Source organism: Typopeltis vanoorti, chromosome 20 (genome assembly GCF_054136105.1).
Source record: "Typopeltis vanoorti isolate ZY-2024b chromosome 20, IOZ_Tvanoo_1.0, whole genome shotgun sequence".
NCBI classification, from domain to species: Eukaryota; Metazoa; Arthropoda; class Arachnida; order Uropygi; family Thelyphonidae; genus Typopeltis; species Typopeltis vanoorti.
In genome coordinates, this window is record NC_143568.1 from 100,046,088 (window position 1) to 100,068,602 (window position 22,515).

General features: G+C 34.2%; 1 protein-coding gene across 1 annotated transcript in view; it reads right to left on the reverse strand.

Moving 5' to 3' along the window:
• mRpL18 (mitochondrial ribosomal protein L18) overlaps positions 1-21,181 on the reverse strand; it is a 77,935-nt gene extending 56,754 nt beyond the window's left edge. The window contains exons 1-2 of the mRNA XM_090410234.1: positions 20,889-21,181; positions 9,391-9,607 (exon numbers count right to left, since the gene is read on the reverse strand). Of these exons, the coding sequence (XP_090266360.1) occupies positions 9,391-9,607; positions 20,889-20,994 (323 nt within the window). The 5' untranslated portion in view covers positions 20,995-21,181. The remainder of the gene's footprint in view (positions 1-9,390; positions 9,608-20,888) is intronic.
• Between the last annotated feature and the right edge of the window lie 1,334 nt (positions 21,182-22,515).

Genomic DNA, 22,515 nt, shown 5'->3' on the forward strand with positions numbered 1-22,515 from the left:
TCGGTCATAATGACATAGAGAATTTCAAATGTAATAAAACAAACACTGGTCACTTAAATAGAATGGGAGAGGAAAGATTAGCAAAACAAGTGTTCTCTGCCAGGTTGGCAGGAAAACGACCCAGAGGAAGACCAAGACATAGGTGGATTGATACGGTACAAAGTGACTTAGATGATAGAAATATAAGATCTGATAATGTTGGAGTCTTGACAAGTAACAGACTGATTTGGAGGAAAATTGTAGATAGGAAGTTAGTAATGATGTAATTTTTTCATGTAGTACTGTCATATCCTGTACACCCCTTGAGGGTACATGGCAGGAATTTGATGATGATGATAAAACAAACACTTATTTCATAATTGAAATATTGGACAATAGTTTTTAGTTAGATACTGTGTTTCGGTGCAACATATGGTTTTGCTTAAGTCTATACAACATAGTTTCTGTGAGAGGGGACATGTGGTTTATTAGTTAGCGCCGTTTTTATTCCATCTGTCTCTAATTGTAATAAGTACCACGTTATACGAGGGTTACTTGTAATTGAAAAGGAGTGATTAGAGACAGGAGTAACAGAGAGAGAGAGAGAGAGAGAAGTGCAGAACACAAAGTACTGAGGACTTGGAATACCATTCCAGAAACTTTTATATGTTTAAAAACCCTTGCAACAGCATTACTATCCCTTTTGCATCTACATATTCTTGTGAATCATTGTTCTCAGTGATGAACTGTGTTAAGTCACCAAATAGGAGTAGCCTTACAGATGAAACTAGTAGCGCATGCATATCTCTACTGGTTACAAAATATAAACCTGATATAACGCGGTACTTATACAAAGCGGTTTTGATATAACACAGTCTACAAATTGTAGTATCCCTTTATCATATTCTGCTGTTGCATCACTGATGCAGCAGCAGAAGTCTCATTGATGCTAAATAAATAAAACGTCCATTATTTTTCTTTCTTTAGTTTTGATGTTTTTTGCTAAAAATGCTAAAGATTTACTTCTGCTTAATATATTATGTAGGTAAAAAAAATCAGCTAATGCCTTTTTATTCCCATATAAGGAGTAGGCAAGGCCGTTTTAGCCTTAACTTTTGGAGACTGAGTGGGCAGTTCAATCTCCACTGTTACACAATCAGAGATAGCTGGTCAAAGGCTATCGCTAATTAAGTGGCACGCAGCGAAGAGAGACAACTTAACAAATGCCGCCATCTCGTAGTCCCTAACACAATATATTGTCTGTAAAATAATGTGGGTTCTATGGTCGATTTTCCTGAGTTTACAGGATGAAAAACCCAAGTTTTTGGGAGAATAAACTTGCTTGCCCGTGCCAGATTAAGCGATTAAGAATTAATAAAAGAATGTGCTTTAGTCAAGTAAAATGATTATGATATTGTGCACTGTATGTTTAACGTATGTCTGATCTTTATAAAAAAACAAAAAATTTAGAATTATTGTTTACTCTTTTGCTGATGTTAAAAATTGCATCTTTAAATTGTGGTTAGGCTTAGTAAAGCAACAAAGTTCAAAACTCCCAAAATCCAGGAAAGAATCACATTATTAATATGTGATTCTTTCCTGGATTTCCAAGTTCACCAGAAATCATAAGGTACTTTTAACAGTGATAATCAAGCATATATATACTACATACTACACTGCAAAACGCATGACATTAACCATGTGTTACTTGTGCAATTATAATTTGTATAATCACAAAATTCAGCACATGAAATTTCCAAGAAGTTTATCAGACATCCTAGACAGGTGTTTCCCCAAACTATTAGCCCTTTTAACATTTTAGTAACATGGCATATCCCCTCTAGAGCAAAGGCAATTTGGAAGAAGTCATATCTCATTTGAACACAAATAATTATAAAGCTATTTATTTTTTAATATTTGTGTTATAATGAATTAAATATGTGCAACATTTTTTAAAATTATGAAATACATTTTAGATATATGAGTCAAATACACACACACACACAACAGAAAGAAAAGTTATGAAACTTAAATTAAAAAAAAAGTTGGTTTGGTGAAATCCAGTTCTATATTTATTTTTCGTTGTAGATGGGACTCTACATCAAGAAGACAACTTATGACACAAACACAATTATACGTGTACAGATGATGAAACAGTTGTGTTCATCACAAGAGGTGATGAAACAGTTGAAACAATACCTGATAGCTACAATTTAAGACACAGTTAAATTTAAGATAAAATTTAGTGGAAAGTTTTGAACTATTTGAATTTAAATAGTTCAAACAGTTTGAACTATTTAAATAATGCAAACAGTTTGAATCATGTGATTGTGCAATTGGAAACAAGCAGAAATTACTCGATACACGCCTTTTGATGTTTTAGTTAATGAAAAATTATTAGAAAATAGACTTGTACTTATCTGCAACAATACAACATCAAAAATAAATACATAAATATATATTTTAAAAAAAGGTAATTAAAATTAAAGTGTCTCATATCCCCTAAAGAGCTTTCACATACTTCTGGGGATACATGTACCACACTTTGGAAAACATTGCCCTAGACCAGTGTTTCTCAAATTGTGGTATGCGTACCCCAGGGGTACGCGAAAGGTCTTCAGGGAATACGTAGCAATTTTTGGCTATGCATCATTAATACATGGAATCATTATTAAGAAAAAAATAATTATTTTAAACGTATATATTTCTCCATGAATTATATATTATGTATGAATTCTCCTACTCAAATTGTGAGTTACTATCGCCAGGACATGAACGTCCTGGCGATAGTAACTTGCTCCCTGTAGTAAACAACAGCATCACTATACTGAAGATGCTGAAAAACAAGTACAGTAGTTTTATTGTATCACTGAATAAGGTACAGAGGCATTTGCAGTCTGTGTAATATATTTTTCAACAAATAATACAATTAGATAAAACTGGGATAAAAATGGCACTAATTAATGAATCACATCTCCCCCTCCAACAGAAACTGCTGTATAGAGCAAAACCATATGTTGCCGGTACAACATATGGTTTTGCTTGACACCACCCCCGTCATGAACATGTTAAAACTAAGAAATATATAGTGAATGTGTTTCAGATATGGAATTCGGTTGAAGAGAATTAGCATTTCAACTCAACTGTTGGCTTGTCTTTGGTTCGTGCAATCTTTGTTAATACCACACCAATCATATGCACTTCTTCATAACTGTTCTATCTCTACTGGCCTACCATTGCTGTCTGTTTTGCGCTCTGCTTTAATTTTCATTAGTCAATTTGTGGTAAAAGATTGTTCATTACGTATCTCAAGTCTTGTAAATTACTGGTAATTTTTGCTTGAAATAATGGGAAAGAAGATGAAGCTATTTGGGTAGATGACTTTGACGATGCACACAAGGAAACTGTTCTCGATGCTAAAGTAGTGATAGCGAGTAGGATCTTCTTGGTAAGTCACACCGTTTTCAGTTTTTTCTGAAAACTTAGTTTCTGAAAATCCCCGCATATATCTTACACCACGATTTTTTAGCTTTAACTTTGGGAAAAAAGTGCGAGTTATATTCGAGTAAATATGGTAATTTTTTTTAACTTTCAAATTCTTAAGTATGGATCATTTGTTAAAGGCTGGATTTATAAAACGCACAAAAGAGAGCAATATAGCAAATACAAGTATTTGTAAGCAACAAGAAAATGTTGATATTGTATCTAGATCAAATGAAATTGATAAGGGTGTGTCGTCTGGCATCTCTAGAGAACCAACTAGGAAAAAGATGAAAATCTTCGTAAGTATGACATGAATTACTTGAATTTGGATTTTCACGGACAGGCAATGAAGAGGAACCTATTCCAAATTTTGTTCTATTAAAAATAAATCATATTTTTTGTTTACATGAACATATAAATTCAAATAAAATAGACATTTACAATGAAATATACTTTATTTATTTATTTATTATTATTATTTTGATAAGGGATACTTGATTATAATGAAAATTAAGAAGGGGTACTCAGATATCTGATGTTTGAGAAACACTGCCCTAGACATTTAAATTGACAAGTCAGAAATTATCTCTAATATTTTAGTTATCCAGATTGTTACAATTTTTTTAAATATGAAATCTATACCATATTAAAACTGAGTTAAGGGTTAGATAATCAGGGAAACCTTGCCTACAGACCATAAATGGTACTTTTATTTTCCAGTCATTTCAGGCCTCCACTAAGCAAAGTGGTAAGCTCATCAACTGTCTCAAACCATCACCCACACTTTTGGAGACAAGTCTCGGAAAGAAACTTAAATGACTTGATCAGGTCTGGTGCAGAGGCTTGCTCACAAAACTACCAACTTCTAGTTTGCTTTTTAACCTCTCTGTTCATTCACTGCATCATGGCGGATGAATTCCTCTCTTCAGATTTTTCCTCCAATGTTGCAATATCCCAGGCTTGTATTTTCACCCATTCACTTATTTCTATTCATAAAATCTTTTCTCGTTGACCAAAAATCCGATTCACACTGCAGATGACACACTCCAAACTTCAAAATTTTAACTTCTATAAACAATATCTCCAACTCATTTCTTGTATTCTCAATGGGATAATCTTGTGAACTGCAGTGTTACCAAATAGTCTTATTTCTTACAAGTTTTCTTTCACTTTATTTTGATAATTAACAGATATCCAAACAATATCAAAATTCTCTTCTTGAGCTGACTTACGCCTCCAGCTCTAAAAGAACTACTTATTTGTACAGGTGCTAATGCTATACAAGTTACAAATCCCTCTAACCGTGGAATTGTGGAATACTGTTCCCACACTTGAGGTAGTGAACATGTTTAATTCATAAGGAAATCAAACATGTTTGATGATCGATTTCCTTATGCCTCTTCTTACATCCTTCACAGTAAATGTTGTGCTGAAATTATATCATTAGTACTTCACTTTACTGTAAGAATGAACATAATTTATTACTGTCTAACTCAAACCTACCAACCCACATCTCTTCATCTTCTTTCATTTACCTCTGATCCTTGGAAGTCTTTCTCATGCTGTTTTTTCCAAAGCAGGAATCTGCCAACGGTTTTTTTTGAGGGGAGGTTGTTTTATTTTAAATACACCTAAACATCTTTTTATGCGAATTGGGATATCAAAAATAATTTTTTTTACACGATTTTTATTCGCTTTTATGAAAACAACCTAAAGTCTAAGTTAGGAAAAAATCCATAATTCAAGAAAATTCTGAGAATTTTGTAGAATTGCATTCTCATTTCAATTAAGAAAATTCTAAATTCTTACGAATTATATTTATTTGGAATTCCCCGAATTAGATAACTGACTGCACATAAAAAAGCAGTTCTTAGCAGTTGAATTTGGTGTTTGAGTAGACAAGACAGTTACCGCATTTTTTGCATGCATTTGCATTTTTTAAGTGAAATAAAAATAAAAATCACGTTATAAAATTAATAATTTTGCCAAGAAATAATAAATGGTAAGCTATATGTAATTTTCAGACTTTCATTTCATTAACCGAAGATTTTACTCCAGCTCTCACATGATGTTGCCAATAACCAATAAAAAAAAAAAAAAAAAAAAGCAAAGCCGTTTCCTTGGATATAAAAATTCAAATTTTAGATTGTCTTCAAACTGGGGAAGGTGCGACGGCTGTGGGTAAGCATTTTGGAGTCCGTGAATCAACTGTCAGATCTAGAAAGAAAAATGAAGAGGCTATTAGAAAAGCAATATGTTCTGGTACAAAATCGAGTGCAAAATTATCATCATACACAAGATGTTGTTCTAGAAAAGGCCGAAAAAGCTTTAGTGATGATATAGAAGATAATGTATAAAAAAGAATGCCAGTTGATGGAAATTCCATCAAGCAATTAGCATTGAGATTTTATCAACAGATTAAAAAATTGCAGCCAGATACTTCATCTCCATCAAGGAAAAAATATGAATTTCATGCAAGCAATGGTTGGCTGGCTAAGTTTATTAAAAGACATGCTTTTCATAATATAAAAATTAAAGGTGAAATGGCTTCTGCTGATGAAACAGCTGCTAAAGCATTTCCACAAAAACTTGCTAAAATAATTGAAGATGGAGGTTAAACTCGTGAACAAGTTTGGAATATGGATGAAACTGGTCTTTTCTGGAAAAAAAATGCCAAACAGAACTTACGTATCAAAAATGCAAAAAACTGTTGGTGAGTTCAAAGCAGCAAAGGATCGCATAACACTCCTATTTTGTTCTAACGCTTTAGGAGATCGGATGTTAAAACCACTGCTCATAAATCGATCATTAAGACAACAGCCAACGAAAGCCGTAGATTTTCAAAAATTGCCAGTTCATTGGATGGCCAACAAAAAAGCTTGGGTCACCATTGATATTTTCACTGAGTGGTTCCACAAACATTTTGTGCCAGAAGTTAGATGCTATTTGAATGACAAGGGTCTCCAATTTAAAGTGCTTTTGTTTCTTGATAATGCACCCGGTCATCCTGCCATAGAACACCCAAATGTGCAATTTTTTTCTGCCACCCAATATCACATCATTGCTACAACCTCTAGATCAGGATATAATTACGACTTTTAAAACATATTACGTCAGATGAACATTTCAGTACATTTTGAACAAGCTAAATGATGATGAAACACTGTCAGTTATGGATGTGTGGAAAAAATTTTCAATTATGGATTGTATTGATCAGGTTCGATTATCGTTATCTGAATTGAGACCAGAAACTATGAATGCATGCATGCTGGAAAGCTATTGGCCTGCATGTGTTAAAGAGAATGCTCCTGTTCCCTTCAATCATACTGCAGAATTCCCCAATATAATAAGTTTGGCATGTGAAATTGGGGGAGAAGGATTCGATAACCTTACATCACCAGATATCGAAGAATTGTTAATTGATAAACCTCTTAGCGAAGACAAAATAGTGGAGATTGTTTCTGAGACTCCTGAAAGCGAAGAAGTTAATGATAATGATCAAGATAATCCTACTTTTACTGCTGATATAATTAAAGGTCTTAAACTGGCCAGTAATTAACGCAATTATTTTGCTCGACATGATCCAAATGAAGAACGTGCTGGGAAGTTTTCACGTGAGCTTAAGTTGTTAATGGCTTCATACAGAGAATTATATCGTGACTTATCTAAAGCATCAACACAGCGATTAATAACTGAGTTCATGCCTAAAACTACTGAAACAACCAGTGGTACTTTTGTTCAGGATGTGACAAGAAGAATTCCACAAGTTGAGGCGGAAGTTCCCTTCCAACTATTAATCATGCTCAAACTTGCTTAACTATTAAAATAGTTTAAATAGTTTTTTATGGCTATTTTGCCTGCTTTTGTTTAGGAGTGCCCCTTTTTTTAATGTCATTGGTTTTTTACTCAAGAATTCTTACGGCATTGCAGATGTTAGAGACAAATATATGTAGCATAATAGAAGAAAATTCACATATACCTTTTTTTTGGATGTTGTTGCCTGTCTTCTTTCTGCGGTATGCATACTTCTGCTGTTATGGTGTTTAAAGGGGGGGGGGGCTTAGGCAATGTGGAAGAATTAATTTGAAAAAACCAGGTTTTTTTTATATAATATATACATATATTATTTTTAAGGGTGGGCAGAGTTTTTTTTTGTAGGGTGGGAAAAAGATGAAAAAGGAGGCTGAAAATAAAAACTGTTTTTTAGAGGAAGGGGAAGGGGATTTATGGGAAAAAGGTGCCGGGGAGAGGGTTGACAGAGTGCGAGCCATTTTGACCGTGTGGGTCATCGTCTGAATTCATGGAGGAAGTGGATGCTATGTCACGCTGGCTTGGTGTTTCTGCCTTTGAAGTGTTTGTGTTATTGCCTATTGGTCAGAGTTGTGACCTAATTTTTGTGTTGTGCAGCTTCCAACACTCAGAGATTATGTAGGGTCAGTGGAGGTTGATTGAGTTCTCGTCACATTTTATGGCTATCGTTTCCGATATTCTAAGCATTGTTTTATTGTCTTGTCTATCTATTATGATGGCCTTTTCGATTTGCAGGGTATGTTTCTGTTCAAGGGTGTGAACCTTTAAAAATTTGCCAATTTTTAGTTTGTGGTGAATACCAGTTTATAGTCAGTATGTTTGAAAATGTATTTGTAGGCTTTGTAAGTGTTCTAGATGTATGGCAGTTTGATAACTTTTTTGTGTTAGGAAGTTTGTTTTGGTTGTTGGGTTGTTTTGATGGTTTTTTTGCTGTCCTGTTTGCATAATTTATTAGTTGTGGGATAGTTGCAATTTTTAAAAATCTGTGTTAGTTTTTTTATTTCTGTGTTGAGATAATTATGGTTAGTTGAAAACTTGTAAGCATTTATGAATTGTAATAGGATGACCGATTTTTTAACAGAATATGGATGGTATGAGTAAAAATGGAGATAGTTTCCAATATGCATGGGTTTGTGGTATATTTTTGTGGCTATTTTGTTGTTTTTTCTTATTAATGTCAAGTTTAAGAAATTGATGGATTTGTTCTGTTTGGTTTCGATGGTAAATTTTAGTGTGTTGCTGTAACTGTTAAGGGACGCTTGTAAGGTGGTGAAGTGTGTTGGTTCTCCAATGCACAGAATATCGTCCACGTATCTGCCATAAAAGATGATGCGGGGGGGAGTAGGAGTGATTCTATGTTTACCAGGAATAATTCCACTAGTTGTCCGCTGATGTTTTGGCTCATAAGGAGTCTGAAAATTTGAATATACATGTTGTTGTTGAACTTGAAGAAGTTTGCGAGATTATTAGTTTGATTAAGTTTATAATATCATCAGGTGTTAATTTTGTATGAGAGTGTGGGATGTGGTCTTCTGTGAGTAGTGTGTGTACAATGTCTAATATTCTGGGAAAGTCCACGTTAATGTATAACGAAGTTGTATCCAATGAAGTGAGGATGTCTTCCTGAGATAGGGTTATGCCATTTATTTTTTGGAAAAGGTCGTCCATATTTTTTATCATAGAGTTTGATGTTGTAATTAATGATAAAAAATACGGACAACCTTTTTCATTAATGTGAGTATACACATATATACAAAGAAACTAGCTGCAGTATAATCACTTTAGCATGCCGTGTAGATTGTAGTGCAGCTTGTTTATTTGTATATATATATATATATATATATGTATATATATATATGTATACTCCAGATGATGACCTTAATGTGAAGGCTGAAATGTCAAGTGTCTATTTTGGTTTATATTAAACTAAAGTTTCAACTCTAACACAGTAGTTGTTTCCATAATTTGCATAATGTATAAAAACAAGAATGTTCAAATCCTAGGTTATCAACCAAAAAACTAGGAATGTCTGACCAAAGTGAATAAAATATAATCTATTTTTTTAATACAAACTGATTTTTTAAAATGTATTATAATAGAAAGAGCCATGTTTCTTACTTGTTCCAGTAGTAAGTCGATGGGTGGTCTAAAGCAAATCCCTTTGACTTATATGCTAAAAGCATCTTTTCTAAATTACGTGAATTTCTGATGATAATTTCTTCAGAGAAAACATCATTCTCACTCAGTGGGTCACTGGGCTTTATAACATTTTTGCTCTTCTCTGGAGGTGATGGTGGTTTTACTTTAATATAATCTTTGGTAAATTTATTCAAGCCTATAGAAAAAGAGGCATGCTTTAATGCATGTAAAAAGATATTCTTATATCCAGATTTATAGGGGAGAAAACATTAAGTTTTCTAAAATTAATTGATGAATGGGATAGAAATTTTGCCAATTTTCAACTGGTAAATGGCAAAATTTCAAACACATTTAATCAACTTTCTAACTTTCTTAAATATAATAAAACTGTTTATTAAATATATTGGGAACAAAACTCTCAAAACATTTAATAAATGTTCTATGGTTGTTAATGTTCATTAAAAACAGGCAACAGAATGTAGTGCATGGGAAGTGGTCAATGGGTGTCTGAAGGAATAAGAATCAGACTGCATACCTAGAGTTGGGAGGATAAAGTGGAAATTAAATGGACGAGTTCAGTATTAAGCAGGAGTTTTTTTTTTTTTTAAAATAATAATGAATAATAAATAAAATGTGTGTGTGTGTGTGTATGTGAGAGAGAGAGAGAGAGAGAGAGAAGCTAGTGGAAGGAATTTAAAAAGTGATGGGCAACTAATAGCAGTAGTATACAGGCCAGAAGGGTGACTAAGAAGGTGGAAATTAGCTGAGTGAGCCAAGAATAAACTGAAAGAGTTTTCAGTATGTGGCAAGTAAAAGACACAATGATCACAGTAGAATAATTTTCATGAATGCTGATGGTAGGGAGGTGACTGAAGCAGAAAAAAATAGTTAAAATACTGAGTGATGACTTTTCAAAAGGTGTATAATCCAGGTGGAGATGCTGCAATAATAGATGTGACTGGGTTGATGTGGAAGTAGACATAGATGAAACTGAGATGCATAGGATATTTCAGAATCTTTATGTGAATACAGCTCTGGGTATGGATGGGATATCAGTTTACGTTTACAACACTGGTAGAGTCCCAAGAGAGAGAGAGTGGAAAGAGGAAAATAGTTACATTGCATAAAGAAGGTTTCAAGGCAGAAGAAGCAAATTATCAACTGATCAGCATTTCTAGAGTGATGGTATAGGTATTGGAGAAGCTGGTTAAAGAAAAAATTCAGGAATGAGATACTGTAATAGGGAGAAGGGGCAGCATGGTTTTGTGACAGTTCACAAAATTCACTCACTTTTTATAATAAAATGACAGCTGAGTTGGATGGGCGAAATGACTATACGATGATACTGCTGGACCTTTCAAAAACATTTGACAAGATATTGCATAGAACTCTGTTACATAAATTTGAGCAATGGGTTTGGATATGAAATTAGTGATGTGGATGTTGACTTACAGATGTGGATGTTGGTTTACAGAATAGTTTACAAGAGAAGGTGTGTAATTAGTGGTGTGCCACAGGTTGCTGTACTTGTGCTACTGTTTATCTTGTGTATTAATTATATAGGAAATGATCTTGAAGGTAAATATTCAGTTATTTTCTGATGATGTGAAACTGGATAGAGAAATCATTAATAAGAATGATGCATGACAATTTATATAGACTGACAGTATAGGCAAAACAGAATAGCTATCAGTTTAACATAGCAAAGCGTAAGGCTATGCATTGAGGGATGAAAAGATTTCCAGCTGTGTATCACACTAATAGAAACTGGGCTACAATAAATTAATGAGGCTAAGGATTAGAGGGTGCTAGTGGATGCCGAGTTAAAGTTCAGAGGTCATATTGCAAAAGTGGCTAAACTGCTTATAGGATTAATTATTGAACACACACACAGAGAGATTAAGAGATAATTAAATCTCATAAGTGCTGCATATGAGGAGGGACTGAAGATTTGCGAGTTAGAGGCTGGCTGATGAGGAGAGGGAATATAGATCAATACAAAGGAAGTTTTTCAGTACGTGACTGGTGCTGGAAAAACTAGAGGGTCATTCCTGAAAATTAAGTAACAGTGCAGTTAGCTGAATTCTTCGCTGAGGACTACATGTTTTGTTTGAAGAGTGGTGAATGAGCAAAATGGGTTACCAGAGTCAGTTGTGACTGCACTGTTAATTGGTTGGTTGATCAAGAATTTACTTGCACAAGGACAACAAAGTTATACTGTGCCAAATCAAAAGTTATGGTTGTAAGCACTAATAAAAAGATTAAATAGTAAATAACATATGCAAACAGTAAATTTTAAAAATTTAGTAAAGCAAATTATCCAGATATAAATAGAATTTATAATCAAATATAATTCTTGTATATAGGCTTATATGTTGGTTATTCATAACTATTAATATTTCAGGAAATAACATAATTAATTATAAATATTATATATACAATATACAGTACCATCAACAGGGTGTAGCATAGAAGCAGCGTGCCTCACAGCATGGCTTAAGGGCACTCGTTCAGCCATATTGCGGTAGGCGACGTCGCTAACAATTCCTGTTAGCGTAGCAAGTGCAGAAAGAAGTTTTTCCAAGCTTAAACTGATTAAAAAGTATTTGCAAACAGCAATGGTTGGTCTAGCAACTATATTGCTAGAGGCAGACATAGCTTATAATTTAAATTTAGAAGAGCTTATAAAGTTCTGATTATATAGAGAAACCTGTGAAGAATTCATGACTAAATTTAACACACGTGACCCACAGTAATAGGTTTTTTTATATTACGTAAATATTTCGTCCTAGGTATCTTAGGATATCATGAGTACAGTAGAACAATACTAGGGATGACACAAAGGATAGGGCGTGTAAGTAAAATGGAATCCAAATTGCGTGCAGTGGCGTGTTGCGGCCTGAACTTAAATTAAACTGAATTAAATTAAATTTAAATTAAATTACAATTAAGTTATTCTTACATAATTTTGTATGACAATTTCCCATACTTGCCATCCCTAAAGTATGGGAAATTGTCATACAAAATTGTGTAAAAATAACAATTGTAATTTAATTTAATTCAATTTAAGTTCAGGATGCAATGAGCCACTGCATGCAATTTGGATTCCATTGTGTGTACGCACCCTATCCTTTGTGTCATTCCTAGTATTATTCTACTGTACTGATGATGTCCTAAGATACCTAGGACGAAATATTTACATAATATAAAAAAACCTACTACTGTGGTTCACATGTATTAAATTTAGTTATAAAGTTTTATTGTGCGATATCCCCGTAGAGATATCCCCATTTAATTAATATTATTATGTAATCATTTTGCATTGATGTTTCTCTCATAATAAAAACAAAATATCAATTGGAGATTTTCTTATATTTTTGTCTTATAATCAATCAGGGGTGACATCTAATTGTTTGCCTCAGGATGCAATCTAATCTGGCGACGGCCCTGTATATATGTATATATATATATATATATATATTAAATTATTAATTATTATAAAATATATTAATAGTTATAACTAAACGTTTGTAAAAAAATGTAAAACATTATTTTTAAAAAATTAAAAACCTCATGCAAATTATCTGAGTCTGATAAGATCTGCCTGACTGTATATGGCTCAGCCAATGTAATAAAAAAAAAATGTATTCCTTTCTCAATTGCTGGACTTCCATCAGAACGTGACAAATGGTAAGATGTGTGTTGCATTGTTCACATATTGGTGGGTCATCAGCCCGCAGTAAATAAAAATGTGTAAGATGACTGTGACCTATGCAAAGCCTAGCAAGAACAACTTCCTCTCTTCTGTTCCTCTGTTGACGTGACTGTTAATGCTTAATCTCGTGCAATTTATTTCTCAATGCCATGATGACTGCCATGGGGTTACTAATTTTGATCTTATAAAACTGTCTGTAGTCTGTATGTGGGACTGAGAGACAGTATCTGGAATCACCTGCCTTGTAGTTCCACAAATATTCCTTCTTGATAGAATATTCCACATGTTTTACAATCTCCCAAGTCAAGACCACATGGTGACTTTCACCAATTGGAGGCAATGTGGTCACCTTGGTTATGGATAGCTCTTCTCCAGATCTAATACTCCTTCACATCCTTAGTCCCCTCCATCACATGATGACCCAAGTAATCTCTCAGTAGACATATAAATTCCATTTCCTTTCTGCCATGTGATCTTTCTTCCTTCCAGTCTATATCTCCATAGTTGAAGTCCCCCATAATAATCACTCGATCTGTACTATTTTGGTGATGCATGTCTTGCAAATGATCCATGGAACTTCCTGGCCTATAGCAGTCAACTGTATATTTTGTGTTACTGGCCTTAAACTCACACCAGATTGCTTCAAATAAACAACCACCCTCCCATCTCCTATTCTTTTTTGGCTGCACTATCAGCAGTACCCCCCCCCATCCTAACTTCTCATGTTCTATCTCTTCATGTTCTATCTCTGTAACTAGATCATCTGTTGTTAGCCAAGTTCTACTAATGCCTATAACTTTTGGTGAGGTTCCACTAACCAATGCCAAAAACCTTGTTTTTGGCATTGTTTATATCCTTGTTCCTGATACTTCTGCATTGGTATATAGAAATTGCAGCATCCCTTTATGTCCCCACCACATTTACTTCCTGAATTGACTACTCTATTCAATATTTTTGCTTGAGACTAGATTCTGTACTTGGCCATTCCCACACTCACTTGCCTCATGGATGCCTTCACACAAACTCACTTGTTTTCACCCTAATTGCTTAAGCATTCCTGAATTTGTGCTTTGGCATGCTCAGTGAACAAAGCTCTCTCTCTCTCTAGACACCTGAACACCAAAACCACATAGATGTAGTCAATGTTGCACAAATCCTTCTTTCTGTTGAATACAAACAAAATTCATGCCAGCAGCACTCAGGGTTCCTAAGTGGTACCCTCCCAAGTACTAATTGGGCTCAGGTTTGCTTAACTTCAGTGATCAAACAACTGGTGCTTTCAAACCAATCTGGCCCTGACACTTATATTTTGGTCTTTTAAGGCACTACTGATTGTATCAATCCTCTAGATCTTGTTTTCCCTCTGGATCTTTTCCTGCTATCTTTATTAGTGCAAAAACACTAGTTTTGTTAACCTTTCCTCTACCATTCTGTTTAAGTGACCATTCCACTTTAGATTAGCTTCTCATACATTCCATTCTGACCAACCATTTACTCCAAAGGAAAAAAAAAAGGACAATGTATGCCTTACCTTCCTTCCTTGCTACTCTATTGTAAAAGTTTACCACATTATTGAAACAAGAACATCTTTTAACAAATTCATTCTGGCCAGCATAAATAACGTTGCCCTCATCTACCCAATTCTGCATACAAGGTCTTAATAATTTCTCCAAAATCTTAATTGCAGGATATAAACAGACAGTATAGTTTGATATCATCATTCTACTACCACCCTTATGCAATGGCACTATCTTACCCTCCTTCCACTCTCTAAAAACCTGTGACAATGCCAGACTTTAAACAGCCAAGATAACAGCACAGTAATTTCCATGGAATAAAACACATGGTAAAATTCCATCTAGGCCCCCTGCCTTATTAAGATTTTGCATACTCAGTATTCAGAATACATCCTCTTCCTTCACTTCTAACACTTCATCACTCATTATCCTTCTAGGAATATAGCTTGCTGTACCAGGATGAAACACTCAAAACTATCATTAAATAGTTGAACTACATCATCTGCTTTTGTCACCTGATACCCATTTCCATCTACCAAGGTAATCCATACACTATCATTTTCCTCCTACTCATTCTCCCAAGTCAAGACCGCATGGTCACTTTCACCAATTGGAGGCAATGTGGTCAACCTTGGTTATAGATAGCTCTTCTGATCCTACATCCAGATCCAATACTCTCACATCCCTAGGCATTAACTCCTAGGGATTCTCCTTGGATTGCGGTACCAGTCTCCTCTCATATTCTAATTTTTTTCTCCTTACAATTCTCTTAGGTTTACTTAATTAATTTTCTCAAGAAATTCATAGAGATTGAACAAAGAGTGCCATACAGCAAAAATATCATCAATATACCCGATACCAAACTGATGGCTTAATTGAAAAAAACATTGAGAATATGTTGTCCAAAGTCTTTTTCTGTCCAGTTTGTAAATTTAATACCTTCATTTAATTTCTAAAAAACAAATATCCACCTCCCTCTTATCCAAGAGTTTAAAAAATCCCTTGTTCTTGCAGCCTATGTTATTATGGATAGACTGGCAATTCTGCACAGGTAAATTAACAAAATAAAATAAATTTTTTATACATATAATAACATACAGATGATAAAAAAAAGGGGTGCTTAACACGTTCATTGCCAATCACGCGATGCGAGTTCTCACCAAACGGCTGATCACGTGTTATCGTGTTGACGTCGCTAACTAAATAAAAAAATTTGGCCACCACACGAAATTCCAATTTTCAGCTTGGCAATGAAAGTGTTAAGGGTCAAAGCTATATAACTGAGAGGAGACCTTCACATAGCCTTTAAAGAAATGTGGAGAACCAATCAGGGCTTCTGACCTAATGTCTAATCCTCACCTTCTCGTGGTGCACCTTGTTAGATATCTACCTGGATACTGAACAAACGAAAATGGGCTGGCAATTTGAGATTTAGTCGACCAAATTGTATTTTTATTGGCTTAACCCACAATATAAAATGATGGTACAACATGACAGAATTTCATGCTGACTGGGGCACTGCCCAATTAAACAAGGCCAGTTGTTTTCACCAGGGATCCATGGCGACCAGTGCTACTAGAACAAACCCTGAAACACGACACAACTCAACATCACTAGAGTTCAAGATTGATACTATCAACAGAAGAAGCCTAAATGAAGTTTAGGAATGGAGCTAGCTGAGGAATTGGATAAGTACCAGATCGACATAATAGAGGTAACTGAAACAAAAAAGACAAAAACTGGTGAGATCTTTCTGAGCAATAAATACAAAATGTCACATTCAGGCGATGACAGTAAGAAGTAGTAAATATAGTACTGAACACAAAATACGAGGCTAATCTTCTTCAATGGCAGGCAGTCTCAAGTAGTGATGTGGGCAAATACCTGAATAGAGAACTGGACAATGAGACTTATTTGCACCTATGGTCCCATAAAAGGTTCTATTAAGGTAGAAGTGGAGAAATTTTTTGAGACTTGAGAGAAAGAACTCACACAATGAAAAAGGAAAAGTTGGTCCTTGTTGGGGATCTAAATAGCAGAGTAGGAAATGATTGTCAGACATACAAAAATATTTTGGAAAAATTTGGAGAAAAGAGCAAAGCTAATAATAATGGCAAATACCTGTTGGATTTCAGCTCAGGACATGGACTGGTTATTACTAACACCATGTTCCAACATAAAAATGTGCACAAATTCACATGGAGAAAAGAGGCAACAAATAAGCTCTCATTGACTATGTTATTGGTGATAGTAATATTTTCTCACTGGTACAGGACACTAGAGTGTACAGAGGATTTGAAATTGGAAGTGATTACCATTTAGTCTTGAGCAGGATAAAATTGAATTTCATATTGAAGAAAATATTAACTGATTCAGCCATAGAGGCATGTGGTGAGGTTGTCTGCAAGGATAGAAATATCACAACTCCATGGTGGACACACAAAGTTAAAGAGGCAGTGAAGGAAAAGAAGAAAGCATATCAAAAGTTCCTGGCAAATAAGTCAGCTTGTGTTCTTAGAGAATACAGAGACAAATGCAAAAAAGCTAAGCACTGTAAAACTAGCTAAACAAAAGTCATGGGAAGACTTTGGTAAGAATATAGAAAATAAATATCTAGAAGGTGGCAAGATATTCTAGAGGTTGTTGAAGAAGCTCAGAAATGGTGGAAAGCGTGCTGTAAAAGGAATTACAGATGATAAAGGTTACATGAAAACTGAAAAAAAAAGATATTCTTGATATATAGAGTATTTACCTTGAAAAATTGCTCAATGAAACAAGCAGTGATGAGAGCACAGTGGTAAAAAACACTGACCAGACAAGCAATCAGGAATACATATTCATACTTGAAATAGAAAAGGCCATCAAAAGCCTGAAATGTGGGAAGGTAGCAGGAGGAGATTATATTCACACAGAAATGCTCAAGTATGGAGGTATAAAAGTCTTGCAGTAGCTGCACTGCATAGTTCAGAAGGCCTGAACAGAGGAACGAATTCCAGATGATTGTAGTAGAGCTCTCATAGCATCCATATAAAAAAAGGGAAATAAAACCAACTGTGAGAATTACAGAGGTATTTTCCTACTGAGTGTTCCTGGAGATTTATGCAAGTATACTTCAGAAACAATTGAGAGGGACTGGGAAGGAAACTTGGTGAAGAACAAGCTGGATTCAGGCAAAATACAGGCTGTCAGGATCAGATTTTCACTTTATAATAAATAGTTGAGAAAAGTTTTATAGACCTGCAAAAGGCATATGACAAGGTGATAAGAGAAAAGCTATTCAAAACACTACAGGTATATGGTGTCAATGGGGCATTATACCAAGCAATACTTAGTGTCTATTTGAGTTTTACGTCAGCAGTTAAAATTGAAAAAAGTACAGGCAGATGGTTTAATGTTAAATTTGGTGTCAGACAAGGATATATGTTATCCTCTCTGTTATTCATTATCTCTATGGATCACATTATGAAGGAAAGTAGTATTAAACCTGATATTAAAATTGAAAAAGTTAATCTCAGCTCTACTTTATCCAGATGATGTTATAATTCTAAAGAAATCTGCTACAAGTCTGCAAGATTCTCTCACTAAATTGAATAACTGTTGTAATAGATATGGTATGAAGGTCAGCAATAACAAGACAAAGACAATAAAAATAGGCAGATGCACTGAAAATATCATTTGCATTGTGAATGGAGAACTTATAGAACAAGTAAAACATTTCAGCTACTCAGGCACAATTTTTAGTGAAGATGGTAAATGAAATATGGAAATAGACAACAGAATCAACAAAGCTGGTATGGGAGGAAGTCAACTGAATAAATTTATATGGAATAAGAGAGAAATTAGTCAAAACACTAAATTAGCTATATACAAGACAGCGTTCAAGCCAATTTTAACTTATGGATATAGTGTCACCTAATATAGTCACCTAAACAGAATGGGAGAGGAAAGATTAGCAAAAAAAGTGTTCTCTGCCAGGAAAAAGAACAAGAGAACAAAAGATATAGGTGGACAGGGGTGCAACAGCCATATGTGCAATGAACACAGGCACCAAAGAGGAGAAAATATTTTAAAAAAACGTTTTTTAAAGTGATTTTTTTTATGGGAGGTGGAGGGGGATAGTGGGGCCAACTAAAGTTTTGCACACAGCCTCCAGACACTACTGGTATAGGGGCACTAACTAAAGTTTTGCACTCAAGCGCCCAACATCACTGGCGTGCCCCTGTAGGTGGATTGATACAGTAGAAGACAGAAATATATATAAGATCTGATAATGTTGGAGTCTTGATAAGTAATGGATTGATTTCGAGTAAAATTGTAGATAGGAAGTTAGTGGTGATGTAAGTTTTTCATGTAGTACTATCATATCCTGTAATCCCTTGAGGGTACATGTCAGGAATTTGATGATGATGAGATGATAAAAAAAAAAAAAAAACTAAATAAATAAAAATAAAGTTTATGGCAGAACTACATTACAAATTTTTACAGTCATCTTATATGAAGTTGTTTTCTTGTGTTGTCGTTTTTCTGGATGCTATATGGGTTGAAGATGGATTCTCCATATTCTTGGAATTATTAATCCATGGAGAACATTAAGGAAAACACTGCTTAAAGAGCCTGTTAAATCACTTTTAGTAAGGCACATCTTGACTACAAAACAGAATTCAGTGGAATAATACTAAATTCCTAAAAAAAGTTTTCTTTTGGAAAGATTGTACAAAGAAAGCTATGAAGCACACATTCAGTATATACCTTAAAAAAAAAAAAAAAAAAAGAAATGTACAGGCAAATTAGTCTGGCAAACAAAAAAGGGTCATTTATTTGCCTGTACATTTCCTTCTCACTGTAATGTATATTACCAGATCTATAACAACACAATATATTTCATCCTGTCAACCTCTACCATATGCCTTACTACCTCAAATCTACTGCCACTGTCTTCTCCTTCCATTTTCATTTGGGATGAGCATAACTCCTCTGCTTCAATCAGCAGCATTTTTTCTTACCTCCTTTCTGCCCTTTCAGTCTTCACGATAAATTTCATATCCCTCCATTTCTGTTCTTGTCAGGATGTCATCGAACTGCGTCTTGCTTATTCCTACAATTTTTGAGTGCATGAACTTGACCAATGCAACAATTTCATCCCCATTCTTTTGTGCACTTCTGACATTCATAAACAAACATAATAGGTAATTTCTGGTTCTATAGTATAGTTAGTGTGGAGACAGGAAATGCATTTAAGGCACGACAGTTTAATGAACCGTGAGTACAACAATGGGACCTCTTACTAAGACTTTTTACTCCAGAGTCTTTCCAAAAGAAAATAACTTTTGTTTTACTAAGCAGAGTTAATTCAAAATGATAATATAGTAACTGAAAGATTAGTAAAACGTGTTTGAAATGATTTCAGGCAAAAGATTCAGAGGAAGACCAAGGTTAACTGAAATGATGCAGAAAAGGTTTAGAACATCAAAATGATTGAACTAGTGTCTAACTAATAACAGATCAATGCAGAAGAAAATTATGGGTGGGGAAACTAGCAATAATGAATCTCATGTTTGCCTATCACGGTATCCTGTGATCATCTTGAAGGTATATAATCATGCTTGTTTTCCGTTAACAATTTTCTTCAAACCCAATACTTGTCACGTTTACAATATGGGCAGCTCTTACATGTCATCTTTAATACTCCAGATTACATCAGTCCCATCTAGACAGGTTCTTGCCATTGAACTTTTCCCTGTCAGTTTTGCTAATTTTGCATTCTGTGAATAATAATTCTCATTTTCCATTCTATTTTTATTTTTTTAAAGAATAAAAAATTACTAATTGATGGTAGATTAGTACAATTAATTTGCAGATTTTATTAATTATGAGTATGATATGTAGTGTGCCTATCAATATGCCTTTGTCAAAAAAAAAAAAAAAAAAGGCAGTTTACCACCTTTCAGGTGTAACTGGCATTTGAGCTCATAATAAGTGAACAGTCAAAGGAATATTAACATATTTCTTTGACTGAAATTTATGTTACAGAAGTCATGAAAATAGGTAAAGATCCTTCAACTATTTCATAAAAGAAAAAGAAGAAAAGGAGTGAGTGAAAAAAACGAAAAGATTAGGAAATCACATGTGTGTGTTTGGGGGGAGGGTCAGATTAAGCAAGGGCATTAGTAATTGTTTACTGACTGTTTCAATAGGAAATCACCTCGATACGAATAGTTTCAGTTACTCCATAAATTTATAATTACCTTCAAAAACCAGATACCTGGGCAAAAAGCGTTTCAAAATCAAATATCCTTGAGGCTGATGCCTCAGTAAATTCGCAAACAAATGGAAATTGCTACAAGCCGACATATTCTAAACTGCTTTTTTCTACACGTGTTATCAACAGTGATTTCAAATACTTGAAATTTCAAGATTTTATTTTGGCTTTAATGCTGTCATTTTTATTTCTCACTAAGCACGGAAAGTAAACTGAGGCATACTATAAATGCAAAATTAACAGCAAAGTATTAAAAATGATTGACTCCCATCATCAATAGCATACAATATACAATCAGTTTAGTACGTTTGGCCACCTTGCGTCACAAAAAGCAAAATAGAGGTAATAACGCGGATTTTGGTTACATAGAAATGCCGCGTTATATAAATCGCGTTATGCGAGACTCAGATCATATAGAAAGAGTAGGGTTAGATTCCGAAATCGTTTCTTTTTTTTAAGATTATATAAACAATAACATATCCAACAAAAATATTTTTTTATTTAATTCAGGTAATTCGTGTAAGCTAAGAAAACATATAAATTATGAAACAAATACACATAGTATAAAATTATAAAACATTATCAGTTGTACGTAAACTTCATTGCATATAATGCATAAATGTTTTAGGCAAAATAAAATAAAGTGCATATTTTAATCATCATCACTCTCTTAAAAACTAACATTTCGTAGATGTTCTTTATTTACGAGTGACCGGACGTCGTCATCACTTGAAATCTCTTGGACATCATTTGTATAATTCTCCTTGCATATTTAAGCTGATTTAGTTATCAAAAAGTCAGTAATAAGACCTTACTTACCACTATGGTGCAATTTTTTTTATTAAGTTCATAATATGGAGCTAAACAAATATCCAAATCCATCGAGAGATCGTTATCCATAAAATAACTTTCTTGCCAAGTTCAATCCTTCCGCTAATTTCTTTAAACTGAATTCTTTAACGGATTCATCGCAATCAGAATCTTCGGCAGAACTTTAACTTTCCTCGCCATTTGGTTCGACGTCATCTATTAATTGTACCAGTTCTTCCTCGTTTAAATCTATTTCCCCATCAATTAATTCACTAATTTCATTTTCAACCATATCGCCATTGCAATAAAAATATTTTTTTACATGAAAGAAAAAAAAAGCATTACATATTGTATGTAACTCACCAAAAAATAAAGTTCTCAGCTTGAGATTAACCCACTTATGATTTTTAATACGCTTTCCTGACAGAACACGAAGACGGTTTTCAACAATAAACGCTTTATACGGTAAACAAATATGCTTACACACATGCTAAAGGGTATTTCCCCTAATATAAATTCGCTAGTTATAACTACATGTGCGATACGGGCAGACACAAATTTAACGAAGATAAAATTTGATTTTTAAGTCCCGCTTTGAAAAATATATGAAAAGATAAAGGATTACTACTGTTTGTAGTCTTATATGTAGTCTCCCGGAAACTCGGGTTTTTCATCCCGCATTCATACAAATCGGCCCTTCAGAACACACGCAATTTACAGACAAAAATTACTAGTTGTGGTGGTGTTTGAGGTGGGCGGTAGATGGCGTTGATTCGTAGTAGAGGTAAGGTGTAGAGACAGTT